Source organism: Meriones unguiculatus, chromosome 9, assembly GCF_030254825.1.
Source record: "Meriones unguiculatus strain TT.TT164.6M chromosome 9, Bangor_MerUng_6.1, whole genome shotgun sequence".
Classification (NCBI taxonomy): domain Eukaryota; kingdom Metazoa; phylum Chordata; class Mammalia; order Rodentia; family Muridae; genus Meriones; species Meriones unguiculatus.
In genome coordinates this window covers 9567798-9582411 of record NC_083357.1, presented here as the reverse complement: position 1 = coordinate 9582411, position 14614 = coordinate 9567798, and the positions used below count along the sequence as shown (strand labels likewise).

General features: G+C 38.4%; 1 protein-coding gene and 1 non-coding gene across 14 annotated transcripts in view; one reads left to right on the top strand and one right to left on the bottom strand.

Moving 5' to 3' along the window:
* The window catches only part of Ankrd28 (ankyrin repeat domain 28), a 147624-nt gene that overhangs the window by 64220 nt on the left and 68790 nt on the right, over positions 1-14614 (top strand). For all 13 annotated transcript variants that reach the window (XR_009594155.1, XM_021641749.2, XM_021641750.2 and 10 more), the window contains one exon: positions 14141-14219. Coding sequence is in view for 12 of the 13 variants with exons in the window: in XM_021641749.2 (XP_021497424.1) it covers positions 14141-14219 (79 nt within the window). In the remaining variant the exon portion in view is untranslated. The remainder of the gene's footprint in view (positions 1-14140; positions 14220-14614) is intronic.
* Positions 4306-4376, bottom strand: Trnag-gcc (transfer RNA glycine (anticodon GCC)). The gene has a single exon. It is a non-coding gene; the product is annotated as a tRNA-Gly (tRNA).

The window sequence follows — 14614 nt, the reverse complement described above, 5'->3', positions numbered from 1 at the left end:
ATTACTGTTGTTCATATTTTTCTCTCATTGTTCTGAGTATTAGCACCTAAAAATTACCCTTTGTTATCTACACAATGATTAGAATTTCACATTTGGGACTAGGGAAATGACTCAGCGGTTAAAAGGATGTATTGTTCTTGAAAAAGACCCAAGTTTGTTTCCTAGAACCTACACTAGATGACTCACACTATATCACTCCAGCAGCAGGGATCCAGCAACCTCTTCTGGCCTTTGTGGACACCTGCACACGTGTGCACACATGCACACAGATACACACATATACATATCATTAAAATAAAATAGTATTTTAAAATCTTTGTCTTTATTGTTTTTTATGTCTCATTATAATTTAGTTTTTTATATATTTAAATCCAATAGATCATATAACACACAATGTGATATTACTTGTGTCTGAATTCTTTTCTCTCTTTTTTTCAAGACAGTTCTCTGGGTAGCCCCTGCTGTTCTAGAACTCAGTGTGTAGACCAGGCTAGCCTTGAACACAGAGACCTCAGAGATCTGCTTGTCTCTTTCTCCCAAGTGCTGGGATTAGAGGCATATGCCACCATTGCCTTGGTCTGAATTCTTTTCTGTAGTAGGTTTATTTTAAAAATTTACCTAGTTCCAGTGAATGTACAACACAGTTTATATATCCTGCTATTGTTGGGTTATTTTTACTTTTTTGTGTATTAGGAACAATGAACCTATTTTAAACATGTTTCTGGCAAAATGCTATATATAAGCTTGTGTTCCCATAGGGTATTTATGTGGCCTATAGCACTGTGTGTTTGTACACAGCACTTTATATAGATATCTATATCTATATATACTTTATGTGTGTGTGTATATATATATATATATATATATATATTTAACTCACATCCTCATGAGTGCTGTATCAGAATTCTTGTTGGTGTACATCTTTGGACCACATTCTTGTGTTTTGTTTTTAGTAGAATCTGATATAAAGTGTTTGACTTGTCTTCCCATTTATTAGCACATAACACTTAAAACCCATGAAATTTTAAGTGTGATAGTGTCTTTTGTGTGTTAGTCAGGTGACCTATCTAGGGGCCCCTAAATAGCTTTAGGATGGGAGTTGGTCACCTGAAAGACCAAGGCATTGTTAATGGTCTTTCATATTTACCTTTTGCTTCTGGAGAGTAAAGACTGAAAATCAGTGTGATCACCAATGTTCAGTAATTTAATGAATCATATCTAACATAATGAACATAGACAAAACCTAAAGGTCTACTTGCGAGGCTTCCAAAGCTGTGCATATGGGAGCTCCTAAGGAATGGCCTATATACAGAAAGATAGGAGGAGGAGGAGGAATGGGAAAAGACACTGTGAAACTTGTGACTAGTGTCTGAATTTAGGTACTCTGAGGAAGTGAGCCCTTTACTGTGCCATTTATTACTACCTCCCAAGTAGGAAGTGTGAGGATTGAATTTGAATAAGTGGTCATCCAAACAAGTCCACAGCAAGACTGATTGCATGTCACAGATGTTAGTATTTAGGCAGTCTGCTTCTGGGTTGCCTAGCAACCTATGGTGTCATCATGTGTCGCCGGCCAGATAGCCACACCTGGCAGGCGTGGTTACATTGCTTCTTAAAAGGACCAGCCCACCACTTTGTCTTTCTCTTGGCCCTTGCCCTCTCTTGTCCTCTCCTCTCTTGCCTTCTCCCCTTTCTCTGTCGGGGCACCCACCCCCTATTCCCCCATCATGTCTCGCTCTCTCCTTCTCTCTCTCTTCATCTCCGTCTAATAAACCTCTTTCATATAAAATCTGTTGTGCATATCATCATCATTTCTTTGGTCCTAACAACAGGCATAGGACAAGTTATTTTCATTTATTCCTATATTCTTAATAAGAAGACAAATAGTTCAATTTAAAACAGGAACAGGGACTGGAGAGATGGCTCAGAGGTTGAGAACACTGGGTGTTCTTCCAAAGGTCCTGAGTTCGATTCCCAGCAACCACATGGTGGTTCACAACCATCTATAGTGAAATCTAGTGCCCTTTTCTGGTGCACAGGCATACATACAGGCAGAATGCTATATTAATCATAAATAAATCTTAAAAAAAAAAGCAAAGGATGAATAGACACCTCCAAAGAAAGTGTGGAAGGGTTGATGAGCACATGAAGACATGCTGAACAGCAATAGCCATCAGGGAAATGATAATCAAACCTATAATTGAGATAGCACTCATTACACACTGGGATGTTTTTTGTTTGTTTGGCTTGCTTTGGCTTTGCTTTTTATTTTTTAAGCAGGGGTCTCATTCTACCACCCTAGCTTGCCTAGAAATTGATGTGGTAGACTAGGAACACTTGAACTCATAGAGATCTGTTTGCCTCCAGAGTGTTGGGATTAAAGGCATGTACCACCGTGCCTGGCTTGATGAAGATAATTTACGACAGACAGTAACAAATGATGTCAAAAATTTCTAGATATGGAAGCTGTCATTCACTCTGCTAAGAAATTACTATAGAAAACAGGATGGTGGTTCCTCAAGTTTAAATATAGAGTTGTTTTATTACCCATTCTTTCATTCCAAAGGATATACCCCTTAAAAGAAAAAAAAAAAAAACAAGTCCACATAAAGATTTTTTATGAAGAAATAAATGTTTGTGGCAGTATTCATATTCCTGATAATAGACAAAAAATGTAAGCAATTCAAATTTCCATCAACTAATGAATAAATTTAAAATGTGGTATATCCCTACAGTGGAATATTATTAATCAATAAAATGAAATATTAATAATGTTGCAGTATAACAAACCCAGTAGATATGTAAGCAAAGCAGACAACCCATAGAGACAGAGTATTTATTTATTAATTTTAGTAGGGCTAAGGAAAATAGAAATGAGGAGGATGGTTTAAGAGAGTAGTTCTTAACCTTCTTAATGCTGTATGACTCTTTAATACAGTCCCTCATGTTATGGTGACTCCCGACCATAAAATTATTTTGCTGCTCCTTCATAACTGTAATTTTGCAACTGTTATGAATTGCAATTTAAATATTTGATACACAGGATATCTGATATGTGACCTCTGTGAAACATCACAGCCCACAGGTGGAGAACTACTGGTTTAAGAGAAAGAAGTGTCTTTGTAGCATGATGAGGTATTCTGAGATTGATTGAGAAGACACATGTAAAGCTGAGAGTACTACCAGCACTGAATTGTGTATTCTGTATGTTTACAAATAGGATTTCAATAAAGCTGTTTAAAAAGAAAATATTACAAAACTTTTTAATCCAGAAATCAATGCGAAAGAAAGTGCTGTCTCAACAAACTAGTGTATGCTTCCTATCATAGCATTTCTTTTTTAAAAATTATGTGAATGCATGTGGAAGGCAAAGCAATGTTGGGAACCATCCTTAGGAATGTTATACTCCTTTGTGAGAGGTTCTTTCATTTCATCAGGAGACCACTAATTAGGCTAGGTTTGCTGGCCAAGAAGCTGCAGGGTCCCTTCTGTCTCCTTCCACACTGGGACTACTCACACCTCCATGCTGGGTCACACTGAACACAAATTTACAAGGTTAGCACTTTACTGAGATGTTTCCAGCCTTACTTATATCTTTTGGGAGAATCACTTTCAGTTGTAGTTTTCAACTGTATCTCTTATTGCAAGAGTTCTGTAACAAATATTTCTTTATGATCCTAAATCCTGAAGTGTAGAGAAGATGGGCTTTTGCCAGGCATGGCGGCATGTGCCTGTAATTCTAGCACTTGGGAGTTAGAGGCAGGATAATTGTGAGTTCAAGACCAGGCTAGACTACTTAGGAAGTTCCATGTCAGTGTGGGTTACAAGCCATGATTCTGTCTTAAGAAAGAAAAAGGAAAGAAGTCTTTAAATTTATGGGAAATTTAGAGGAGTAAACCCTCATAGATTAAAACATGGAGCTTAACTCCAGTGTCTTAGTTTATACCTGTTGTTAATATTTTGGAACACAACCTGCTTCTGGGTTACCTAGCAACCCATGATGATGTCATCAGGTGTCGCCAGCCAGCCAGGTGAACACATCTGGAAGGCGTGGTTATCGTGCCCCTTAAAAGGGCCAATCCGACACGTGGTCTCTCTCTTACACTCTTTCTTTCTCTCTCTTACACTCTTCTCTCTCTCTTACACTCTTCTCTTTCTCTTTCTCTGGGGCGCCCCATCCCCCCTTTCCATCTCTCTTTCCTCACCATGCCCTGCTACCCACTTACACCATACCCCCCTAATAAACCTCTTGCAGAGAATATTGGTTGTCCCCCTGCTTCATCTCTTTTTAATTAATAACATTGGTGCATTGGCCGGGAATCGAACCCGGGCTTCACGCGTGGCAGGCGAGAATTCTACCACTGAACCACCAATGCACCATTGTTATAAATTAAAAAGAAGAAGAAGCAGGGGGACAACTGATATATTCTCTGCGAGAGGTTTATTAGGGGGGTATGGAGGAAGTGGGTAGCGGGACATGGTGGAGTAAGAGATGGGGAAAGGGAAGGGGAAAGGAGGGGTACCCCGAGAGAGAGAGAGAGAGAGAGAGAGAGAGAGAGAGAGAGAGAGAAGAAAGAGAGGGTGTAAGAGTAAGAGAGGGACCACGTGTTGGATTGGCCCTCTTAAGGGGCACGATAACCATGCCTTCCAGGTGTGTTCACCTGGCTGGCTGGTGACACATGATGACATCATCATAGGTTGCTGGGTAATACAGGAGCAGGTTGTATTCCAAAGTACTAACACCTGTAACTACAGCACTCCAGAGGATAGGGCCAGGAAAATTGTGCAAGTTTGAAAACAGCCTGACTACAGAGTGAGACTATGTCTCAAACCCAGAATTTACGAGAAAAGTGTCCTTTCATTGACTGCTGGGCTATACATGGAAGAGTCCTACTAACATTTTTGGAAGTTAATATTACATAATCAAGTTGAATGAATCAGTTAATTGTATAGGCAAATACATTGCTTTTTACACATTAAAATAATTTGACAATTCTAAATTGAGCAAGTCAGTCAGTGGTGTTTTCAATAGCTCAAGTGATCATTGACATCTTAAGCCATAAATTATTTTTTATTAAGTTATATCTTTTTTCAGAATTGAAGCTTTTGCACGCTTAATAGACTACCACACAGTGTTAAAATGCTGTTGCTATTGCTGCTTCTTTTGGGTTTGTTTGCTTTTGTTTTTTGAGACAGTGTCTGTGAGTCCTGAATGTCCTGGAACTCATTATGTAGACCAGGCTGGCCTTAAATTCACAAAGATCCCCTGCCTCCCAAGAACTAGCATTGAAGGGTATGCCACACTATATAATAATAATGTGTTATTTTTTGTTTATGGCAGCGTTGAGCTGTGTTGAATGGGTTGACTTGATGTCCACACATAGAGCCAACCTCTTAAATCTCTTGCCATTTTTCATTTGAATTTTCCCTTTGATTTGCAGGACCTTTTCATATTCTGAATGAGCGCCCTTTGAGCTGTACATGTTATAAGTTCTGATCTTGTATTCCAGGTTGCCTTAATTATTTGTGGTATCCTTGAACATGCAGTATTAATTTTAACCTGTCCAGATCTTCATTTACAATTGTCTTAGATGCCTTGTTAAAGCAGTCAGCCCATACCCCATGTGTATGTGTACACACACACACACACACACACTCGTAGTGCACATAAAATCCAGAAAACAGTCTGAGGTGTTGTGCCACAGAAACCATTTACTTGTTTGAAACAGGATTTCATTGTTTTATATTTCACCTATTTGGAAGTGTGGCTGGCTAGTGAGTCGTAGGGATTTTTCTATCTTTTGCTTCCGAGATGCTGAGATTACAAGTACTTGCCATGGTGCCCAATCTTTTGAGGCTGTGGATGTGTTGACAGGGGAGCAGTATACACATGGAAATTGCCTGGCACATGGAAAACGGGACAACCTTGAGTGTGAGCCTTTGAGAGCTTCCCACCTTTTCTTTGAGACAGAATCTCATTGACAGGCTAAGAAAGTACTCTTGCCTCAGCACTCGGATTATAAGCCACAACTCCTTTTCTTTTCTTTTTTTAAGTGTGTGGATGGGGCTGTACTTAGTGCAAGTACTTTCTTGGACATAGAAAGTACTCTGCTGCCAGTCCTCAGGAGCTTTCCACCCTTTGTTTGAGGCAACATCTCTCATTGGTCTAAATCTTATAAGCCAGGCTACCTAGTCTAGAAACTAGAGATCTGCCTGTCTCTGCCTCTTATCTTACCGTCACTGGAATTAGAGGCGTATGTTCTACTGCACTTTTTATGAGGATTCTGGGGCTAGAACCCAGATTCTCATGTTTGCACAGTAAGCACCTTGCCAAATCAGCAGTCTCTCTAATCCAAGAAACCTTTTCTAACTTGAGTCCACGATAATGTGTATTCATGAGAACTACTAAAATTTGCATATAATACAGTAGATAGGATTGTCCTTAAAGGATAAATATGTGTAAGTGTGTGTGTTGGCTTTATTAGGAAGGTTTTATCTGTTATTTCAGCAAACAGTTTCTGTGTCTTTCCCTCTATATTTTGCTTGGGATTGTTTGAAGCAGAGTATCATGTAGTGAGGGTAGATTTTCCTGGTCGTCCTGCCTCTCTGTGTCTTCTAAGTGCTAATTCACCAATAACTCCGGAACTCCTATAATGCAGTGTTTATTCTCCTGTGACCTACGGCACACCGTCTCCCTTTTCTTCTCTCCATTCCAACTTCCTAGCTAGAGTAATTTAAAAGGCCTGTCCACATTCAGAAAACTCTTGAATTTTAAATTTTTCATTCATTGAAGGTTTCATTTGTAAGCTGTTTGGGGATCTCGATTTATTTATTTACTTATTTATGTTGGTTTTTAGAGACTGGGTTTTTCTGTGTGGCCTTGGCTGTCTTGGATTCGCTTTGTAGACCAAACTGCCCTCAAACTCATAGAGATCTGACTGCCTCTGCCTCCCAAGTGCTGGGATTACAGGCATGCACCATTTATTGAATTTTTTTTTTTTTATTCAAGTCATGTATTCCTTTTCTGATTTCATTAAATTATCTGACAGGTGTTTTGTTTTGTTTGTTTTTCTTTTGTTTCATGTCATGCTTCAGTAAGATGATTATTCTGAATTCATATTCAGGCAGTTTCTGAATTTACTTTTACTTTCGGTCAGATGGTAGGAAATAATTGTGTTCCCTGACAAGTCTCACGTTTGCTTTTACATGTTTCTGTTGTCCCTAAATTGATATCTGCCTCTAATACAATAGTCTACCTTGTTTTATGTTTTTCACTCTTTTGGAGACTGACAGAGAGCAAGAGCTTTCTGTGAGTTTTTCTGCTAGCCTTTCGATCGGGTGTGGTGTGGTGTGGTGTGTATACTTTGATTCTGGGTTAACTCTGTGTGGCTTCTGCGGTTTTCTTTAACTGTGGTTCTTCTAGAAAATATCTACACTGTGTCAACGGTCTAGGCTGCACACATATGTCAGCATGGTAGTGCCACTGCTTTTCCTCCACGTAAGAAAGCCAGTCTTACGTCTGTTGACTTGAACTGTGTAAATAAACTATGTGTTCCTTGGGTATGGTCACTGAGTTTGGAAGCAAGGATCTCAGCTTTTCTGCTGGACCTATATTTGTACAGCATATACAGACATGATGGAATGACAACTCTCTCTCAAGAATGGAGATATGCATAGCTATTAGCTCTCAAGGAAGGATGTACTCCAGCAGTGGGTCCAGTTTCAAGTTGGCTTCAAGTTCTAGTATACCTGACATGTTTGTGAATATGTATCATGGTCTCCTACTTTGCTAATACAATCACATAAACGCAAGCAACTTTCTAAATTATAAAGAGCCTACGAGGGCCACAGGAGTCATTTGTGTAATCACCTAGAGGAGCAGAAGGGACCATTGATGTTTAGCCTAGTTCTTTATTTCTTCTTAAGAAATTCATGCTGTCAGACAGTTATGGTGGAGGAAACAGCTCGGAGAAGAGACAATATGCTTCACTCTTCTCTGTGATGCTGTTTGTGGTCTTTGTACTCCATGGCAATCTTACTACTCCACTCAGATTCATTTCCTATTGTTCATTATGGTATAGTCTGTGGTTCTTCTTGGAAGAAGGGGAGCTGACAACAGTGAACAGCAGATAACTCTCTTCTGTCACTCTGCTGACATCCTTGTTTTTATTTTTTTTAAACAGGTACATGCTAAGAACTCCAAACATTACTTAAAAATACTCCTTAAGTAATATTCCAGAGATACTTAAGCTTAAGTATCTGTAAAATCTTTTATGAACAGTTGCTCCAGGACTATACCAGATTGTTACAGATGTTGCATTGATGAGGGACATTGATCTACTTTTTATTTTAATTTTTAAAATTACATTTATTTAGTCATCCTTTCCTCTACCCCTCTTCTGTGTGTGTGCATGCACACACGTGCACACATGCAATGTGAGTGCCATAGCTCGTATGTGTAGGTCAGGGAACAACTTGCTGATTCTACTCTCTCCTTCTGTCATGTGTTTCCAGGGATTGAACTCAGGTCATCAGGCTTGGTGACAAGTAGTTTTACTTTATTATGGTCCCTGCTTCTTAATTTAAATTGTAAGCACAATATATCATTGTGTAGATGTCCAATTAGTAATCTTCTGTTATGTTAAATGTATGATTGCTAAGCATTTCAGTATACCAATATAGTCACCAGGGATATATTTTTAAGTTAAGCTCAAGGATTTTCATTAATAATGTGTAACTTAATAGTAATATTTTTCTTGAACTATACTCACAATGCATTATCTATACCTTTCATGTAGGATTTCTTTAAGTGGTATGAGAAATTAAGCCCTGAACTGACCATCTTTAGGCAGGCCTGGTGGCACATGCCTATAATCACCTCACCAGAGACAGGATGATCTTGAGTTTGAGCCCTCCATGAATTACGTAAGAGTTCTAGGTCAGCCTGCAGTACGTAGGGAAACCCTCTAGGACAAACCTAGTCTTAGAGTAAAACTCCTGAGATTAATACTCGTACCCTTACTAAAGCAGACAGCCTTAGTGTTTCAGTAGTCTTAACCATCTTCCGATTCTCTAGCACTCTTTACATGTTTTTATAGCTTTCCTTAATTGAATTTCCAAAAAAAAAAAAAATGTAGCCTGTTGATGTGGAAATATTTGGTTCTTCATTCCTGATTTATCAGTTTAAGTGCTATTTAAATAAACCACATATACATAAATTACAAACACATTTTACCCTTGGCAAACACAGACCCCATTGTATGATCAAGAGTATGTAGATTTATTAGTGGAAGACTATGAGTCAAAGTACCTCATGTGCAAAAACTAATTATTCCTTTTACCCAGGAAACTGAGACTATTGTTTAATCATGTGGGTTAGTTAAATAAAGGTTGATTAAGAGCTTTTTGTGTTCTATTATTTAAGTGACCATGTAGGGGCCATCTAATTTGTTTTCAGCATTTTGCTCCCCACAGTGATTGAATAAACAGGTTGGAATTTCATCATTTTAAAAAAGTAATTTTTAAAGTCGTTTTAATTTTAGCTAAAATTTTAGCTGTTTTATTGCCTAATTTTCATTGTTGAGCTGTAGTAAAGTAAAATAAGATATGTATTTTTCTTTCATTATTACTTAATTCCCTCCTTTTATTTTGATTTGCATAGAGGAATATTGTGTTCTTATGAGTCAAATAGCTTCATAGTATTCCAAGCCTCAAGTCACAGAATTCTAGGCATCTCTCACTTTCTGTGTCACCGCACTTTCTGTTATGTTTATTCTTTGCATTAGAGATGTTTTTCTATTTGACTAGATCCAATCACATTTTCATGTTAGCAGTTTTTTTTTTTTTTTTTTTTTTTGGTTAATGGGAAGCTCCCAAAAGCCTAAGCAAAGAGTTCCTCATATGTCTAAATTAGCATTGGGCTTTTAATAAATCTTTATATTTCAATGTTTGCTAGGTATTTTGTTTGAGCTTTTCCGTAGCTGTTTGGTACGTGATTAATCTCAATCTATTCCATTTCCTGGGGTGAAAATTAAAATAAAAAGCATGTTGCAGTGGATTCTAACTCCAGTCATAGAGATGAAAACTCTTAGCTTACTAACTCACTTAACGTTAATAAAACTAAACCAATTTCCCATGTAGTATTTTAATATGGTGTTGCTAAGCCTCCTCACCCCAGTTCCTACTCTCAGCTGTTCTTTCTTAGAGTAATTTAGAAATTCTCAAACTAGAAAATTATTACAAATCAAGTAAATTTATTATCTTTAAAATCTTGAGGCTGTGGAGATAGCTCAGTGGGTAAAGTGCTTGTTGGATAAGCACAGGGATCAGAATATGATGTCTCACACCCACATAAAAGCTGGACGTTGGTGGCACATGAACACCAGCACTAGAACGGCAGTGAGAGATATCTAGGAATCCTTGGCCAACCAGCCTCGCCTAACCAGCAAGCCGGCTGTCCCAGAGCGTGATCCTGTCTGAGCAAAGCGGACAGCTCTTGATGAATGGTCCTGAGGTTGACATCTGGCCTCCACGTGCACACATCTGTAACCACGTATCCACATATACCAACCCATGGTGAAGACTGGGGGAATATGCTGCTTTATATGAGCTTATTTTTCTAACAAGTCTGGAAGTCAGTGTTCCAAGATGGTGGGTCAGTTTTGAGATCACTCAGTCTCATTTGACAGTCTGCAGTGACGGCGCCTTACGCCTACATGATCAGAGCCGGCTCAGGCTCCTGTCTGCCTGTCTGCCTGCGAGCAGTGGGGAATACTCCAGCTGGAAACTGGTTGTTCTATTTCATTTTTGTCTTTCAGACAAAATCTTGCTATATAGTTTATCCTGGACTGTGATCCCTCTCCCTCAACCTTCCAAATGCTGCTGTTACATATGCGTAGTCACCCTGCTTGACAGTTTCCATTTACTTACTTATTTATTTACTCACTTATATATTTGTTTATTTATTTAGGCTTTTCAAGGCAAGGTTTTTCTGTGTAGTGTTGACTGGCCTGGTCTTGCTTAGTAGACCAGGCTGGCCTCAAACTCAGAGATCCTCCTGCCTCTGCCTTCCCTAGTGCTGGGATTACAGGCTTGTGCAACCACATAGGATTCAGTTAGTTACCTTTTAAAATGAAGGTGATCTGAACGGTATGTGAGTTGACTTCACTCCTCTACTATTAGGACACACGAGTATAACTTCAGGTAATCTAGAGATATAACCTCTTACCATGTGGGTAAATGGTAAACTATTATAGGCAGTGAGGAGAACATAGCTGAAAAAAAAACAAAACTTAATTTAATACAAAAGCCCTCATCAACAATACTAAGTGTAAATCTCAAAAGAATTATCTCTAAAGAAATAATTTTTTTTTTTACAAAATAGCCATGTCACTGATAATTCATTGTAATTTTGTATGTGGTATATATTAATTTAAAATCTCATTATATGACATTACTTTGTACCTTGCTTCCTCATTTGGAGTACACTTGTTTTGGAGGAAGAGAATTACAAAACTGTACACTTATGTAGCTTCCCTTTCTGGAAAAAGATTTGAAAAATGGATGTATTTTTTTATGTTAAAACAAACATATATTTTTTTTTTAGTATGAAAGTAAAAACCAATAGAAAAATTAAGACTAACCTTGGTGTTGTGTTAAAAGGTAATTATAAATTCACAAAGACCTTTTTTTTCCTGTGCCCCCAATGAGTATTCCTATGAACGTATTTTGATTCATAAATTATCTGATTTTTTGACGTTTGTATTTGGTGTGTTAAGCTGGTAATTCTAAACTGTTTTAAAATTGAGGAATTGTGTTGGCAAAAAGAAAAGTAACATATAAAGAAAATACTTGCTCAAGCCAGGTATAGTGGTGCACTCCTTTAATCCCAGCATTTGGGAGGCAGAGGCAGGTGGGTATCTCTGAGTTTGAGGCCGGCCTGGTCTACATAGTGAGACCCTGTCTTGAAAAAGGTGTGTGTGTGTGTGTGTGTGTGTGTGTGTGTGTGTGTGGCATTAAAGGGTGGGGTGTCTTCCCCTAGCGTGCTGACATAGAAATGGCTTTGGCTTGAGCATTTGGTGGAAACCCATGAGTTGGCTCTTCTAACTAAATCTCTTTAGCCATAAGGTAAATATTAACCTTTTCAAGTTTGCCTCTTCGAAGTATGTTTCTAAAATCATACTTTCATTCATGACTTCTGGTGAATTTGTTTTGGGTGCTAAACAGAGTCCTGGTGATGGATGTGTAGTGAATTTCCTGGCACCTGGGAACAAGTACACAATAAGTGTTAATTTTCTTGCTTTCTTTTAGCTAGGAAAAACCGCGCTTGCCTGGTTGCAGTATATGCATCAATAACGTCTTAAACTGTTTTCTTATCTATAATTTTATTTATTCTTTGATGGATTTTATACAGATTGAATATCGCTTATTTTAAAATTCTTGATACCAGAGTGTGTGAGATTTCAGGTTTTTAAAAATATCTGGGGGATGTCTGTCAATCAATCATCTAATCCGTCTATGTGGAGGATTGTTTTGAGGATGAGACTCAAGCCTAATCATGAGATCATCTCACATGCTTTTGTTTTAAAAAATGAAAATCCCAAATGTTCGATTTTACCAATAACAACTCAGGAGCCAAATGCTGGAGTGAAAACCTACTAGCTCAGAGAGGTGGAGAAAGTACCCAGCTCAGATTCCAGAAGGCAAAGGCCCTCCTACTCAACTCCATCCCAGATGGAAAAAGCCAAAAAGCTCTTTCTTCTACACAGTCTTTATTTTTTTAATTTATTCATTTATTTTTATTAATTACAGTTTATTCACTTTGTATCCCAGCTGTAGCCCCTCCCTTGTCCCCTCCCAACCCCACCCTTCCTCCCTCCTCTCCTCCCAGGTCCCTCCCCCAGTCCACTGATAAGGAGAGGGCCTGCTCCCCTTCCATCTGATCCTAGTCTATCAGGTCTCTGCAGGAGTGTCTGCATTGTCTTCCTCTGTGGACTGGTAAGGCCGCTCCTCCTCAGGGGGAGGTGATCAAAGAGTCAGCCACTTAGTTCACGTCAGAGACAGTTCCTGTTCCCCTTAATAGGAAGCCCACTTGGACACTGAGCTGCCATGGGCTACATCTGTGCAGGGGTTCTAGGTTATCTCCATGCATAGTCCTTGGTTGGAGTATCAGTCTCAGAAAAGACCCCTGTGATTTTTTTTTTTTTTTGGTTCTGTTGCTCTCCTTGTAGAGCTCCTGTCCCCTCCTGGTCTTTTATCTCCCCCTTCTTTCATAAGATTACCTGCACTCTGCACAAAGTTTGGCTATGAGTCTCAGCATCTGCTTTAATACCCTGCTGGGTAGAATCTTTCAGAGGTCCTCTGTGGTCTTAAATAACCTTCTCTCAAAGTTCCTCCTTTCTACGTAAATGCTGTCAGTTGGTTTCTTGTTAACCCTCTTGATGTAGGGTTAACTTTATTTAATCCTTTTTACAGAAAATTCTTGGATTAAAGGTTGTGCTAGAGCTGAGCCACACCATACCCACCTGTTTACAATAAATAGAAAATTCTTGAATTAAAGGTGTTGTGCTAGGGCTGAGCCACTCCACAACTATAAACAGGTTTTTATAGTTCACAATTTCCAGGTTCACAATGGGATCAAATATCCTGCAACAATATGCCTTCTACACACCAGCTAAGGATAATTGTGCATAATATCTTTGAAAATTCTACATGTGAAACAAAATTTCTTCAAAATTAATTTTGGAATTGTAGATTTTTAAAATAGAACACGTTGGTTCACCTAAGCCATGGACTTGTTTTGTTTTCTTTTTTCAAGACAGGGTTTCTTTGTATAGCCTGGGCTGTCCAGGACTCACTTTGTAGACCAGGTTAGCCTCGAGCTCACAGATATCCCCCTGCCTCTACCTCCCTGAGTCCTGGGATCACAGGCATGTGTCACTGTGCCCAGCTAAGCCATGGTTTTATAGCCAAGTTCGTTTGTAAACCTGTCTTAGGCCCTGAAACAACCCTATATTTTGAGGGTGAGACTTGCAGAGTAGACTTGTGGAAATAATTATTTGAGAGTTAATAATGTATTTATCTCATTTAAACTATATTAGATTTTTCATTATTTTAAAAGTGCTATTTCATCTTTTCACAGGACAATGAGAAAAGAACTCCTTTGCATGCCGCTGCCTATCTTGGAGATGCAGAAATCATTGAACTGCTTATTTTATCTGGTATGGCAACTCCTATGATGAGTACATGTTGTTTAGTTTTGTCATAATTAGTGTTTCTCAAGCCAGACTGCATACAGAATGCTTAACCTGTTTCTTAATGTTGGTTTCATAAGTAAAGCAATTTAATTATTTACTTTACAAAATCTGATCATATAACTTGGTCTAGGGCTTAAAGTACTTTAACAAGTAGAACAAAGGTTGATGTCCTTACAGACTTTCTACTTTGATAAATACAAGTAATTTTAAAGTTTGTTTAAACAAATAGTTGTGACTATGGAATAAGGAAAATCATATAAGTAGAATAGGAAAGAGATAAATGGTATGAAAGGACTTATATATTATAATAGTAATGGGCCTCATTGAATACAGAGTTACAAGGAGACAATTACATCTCT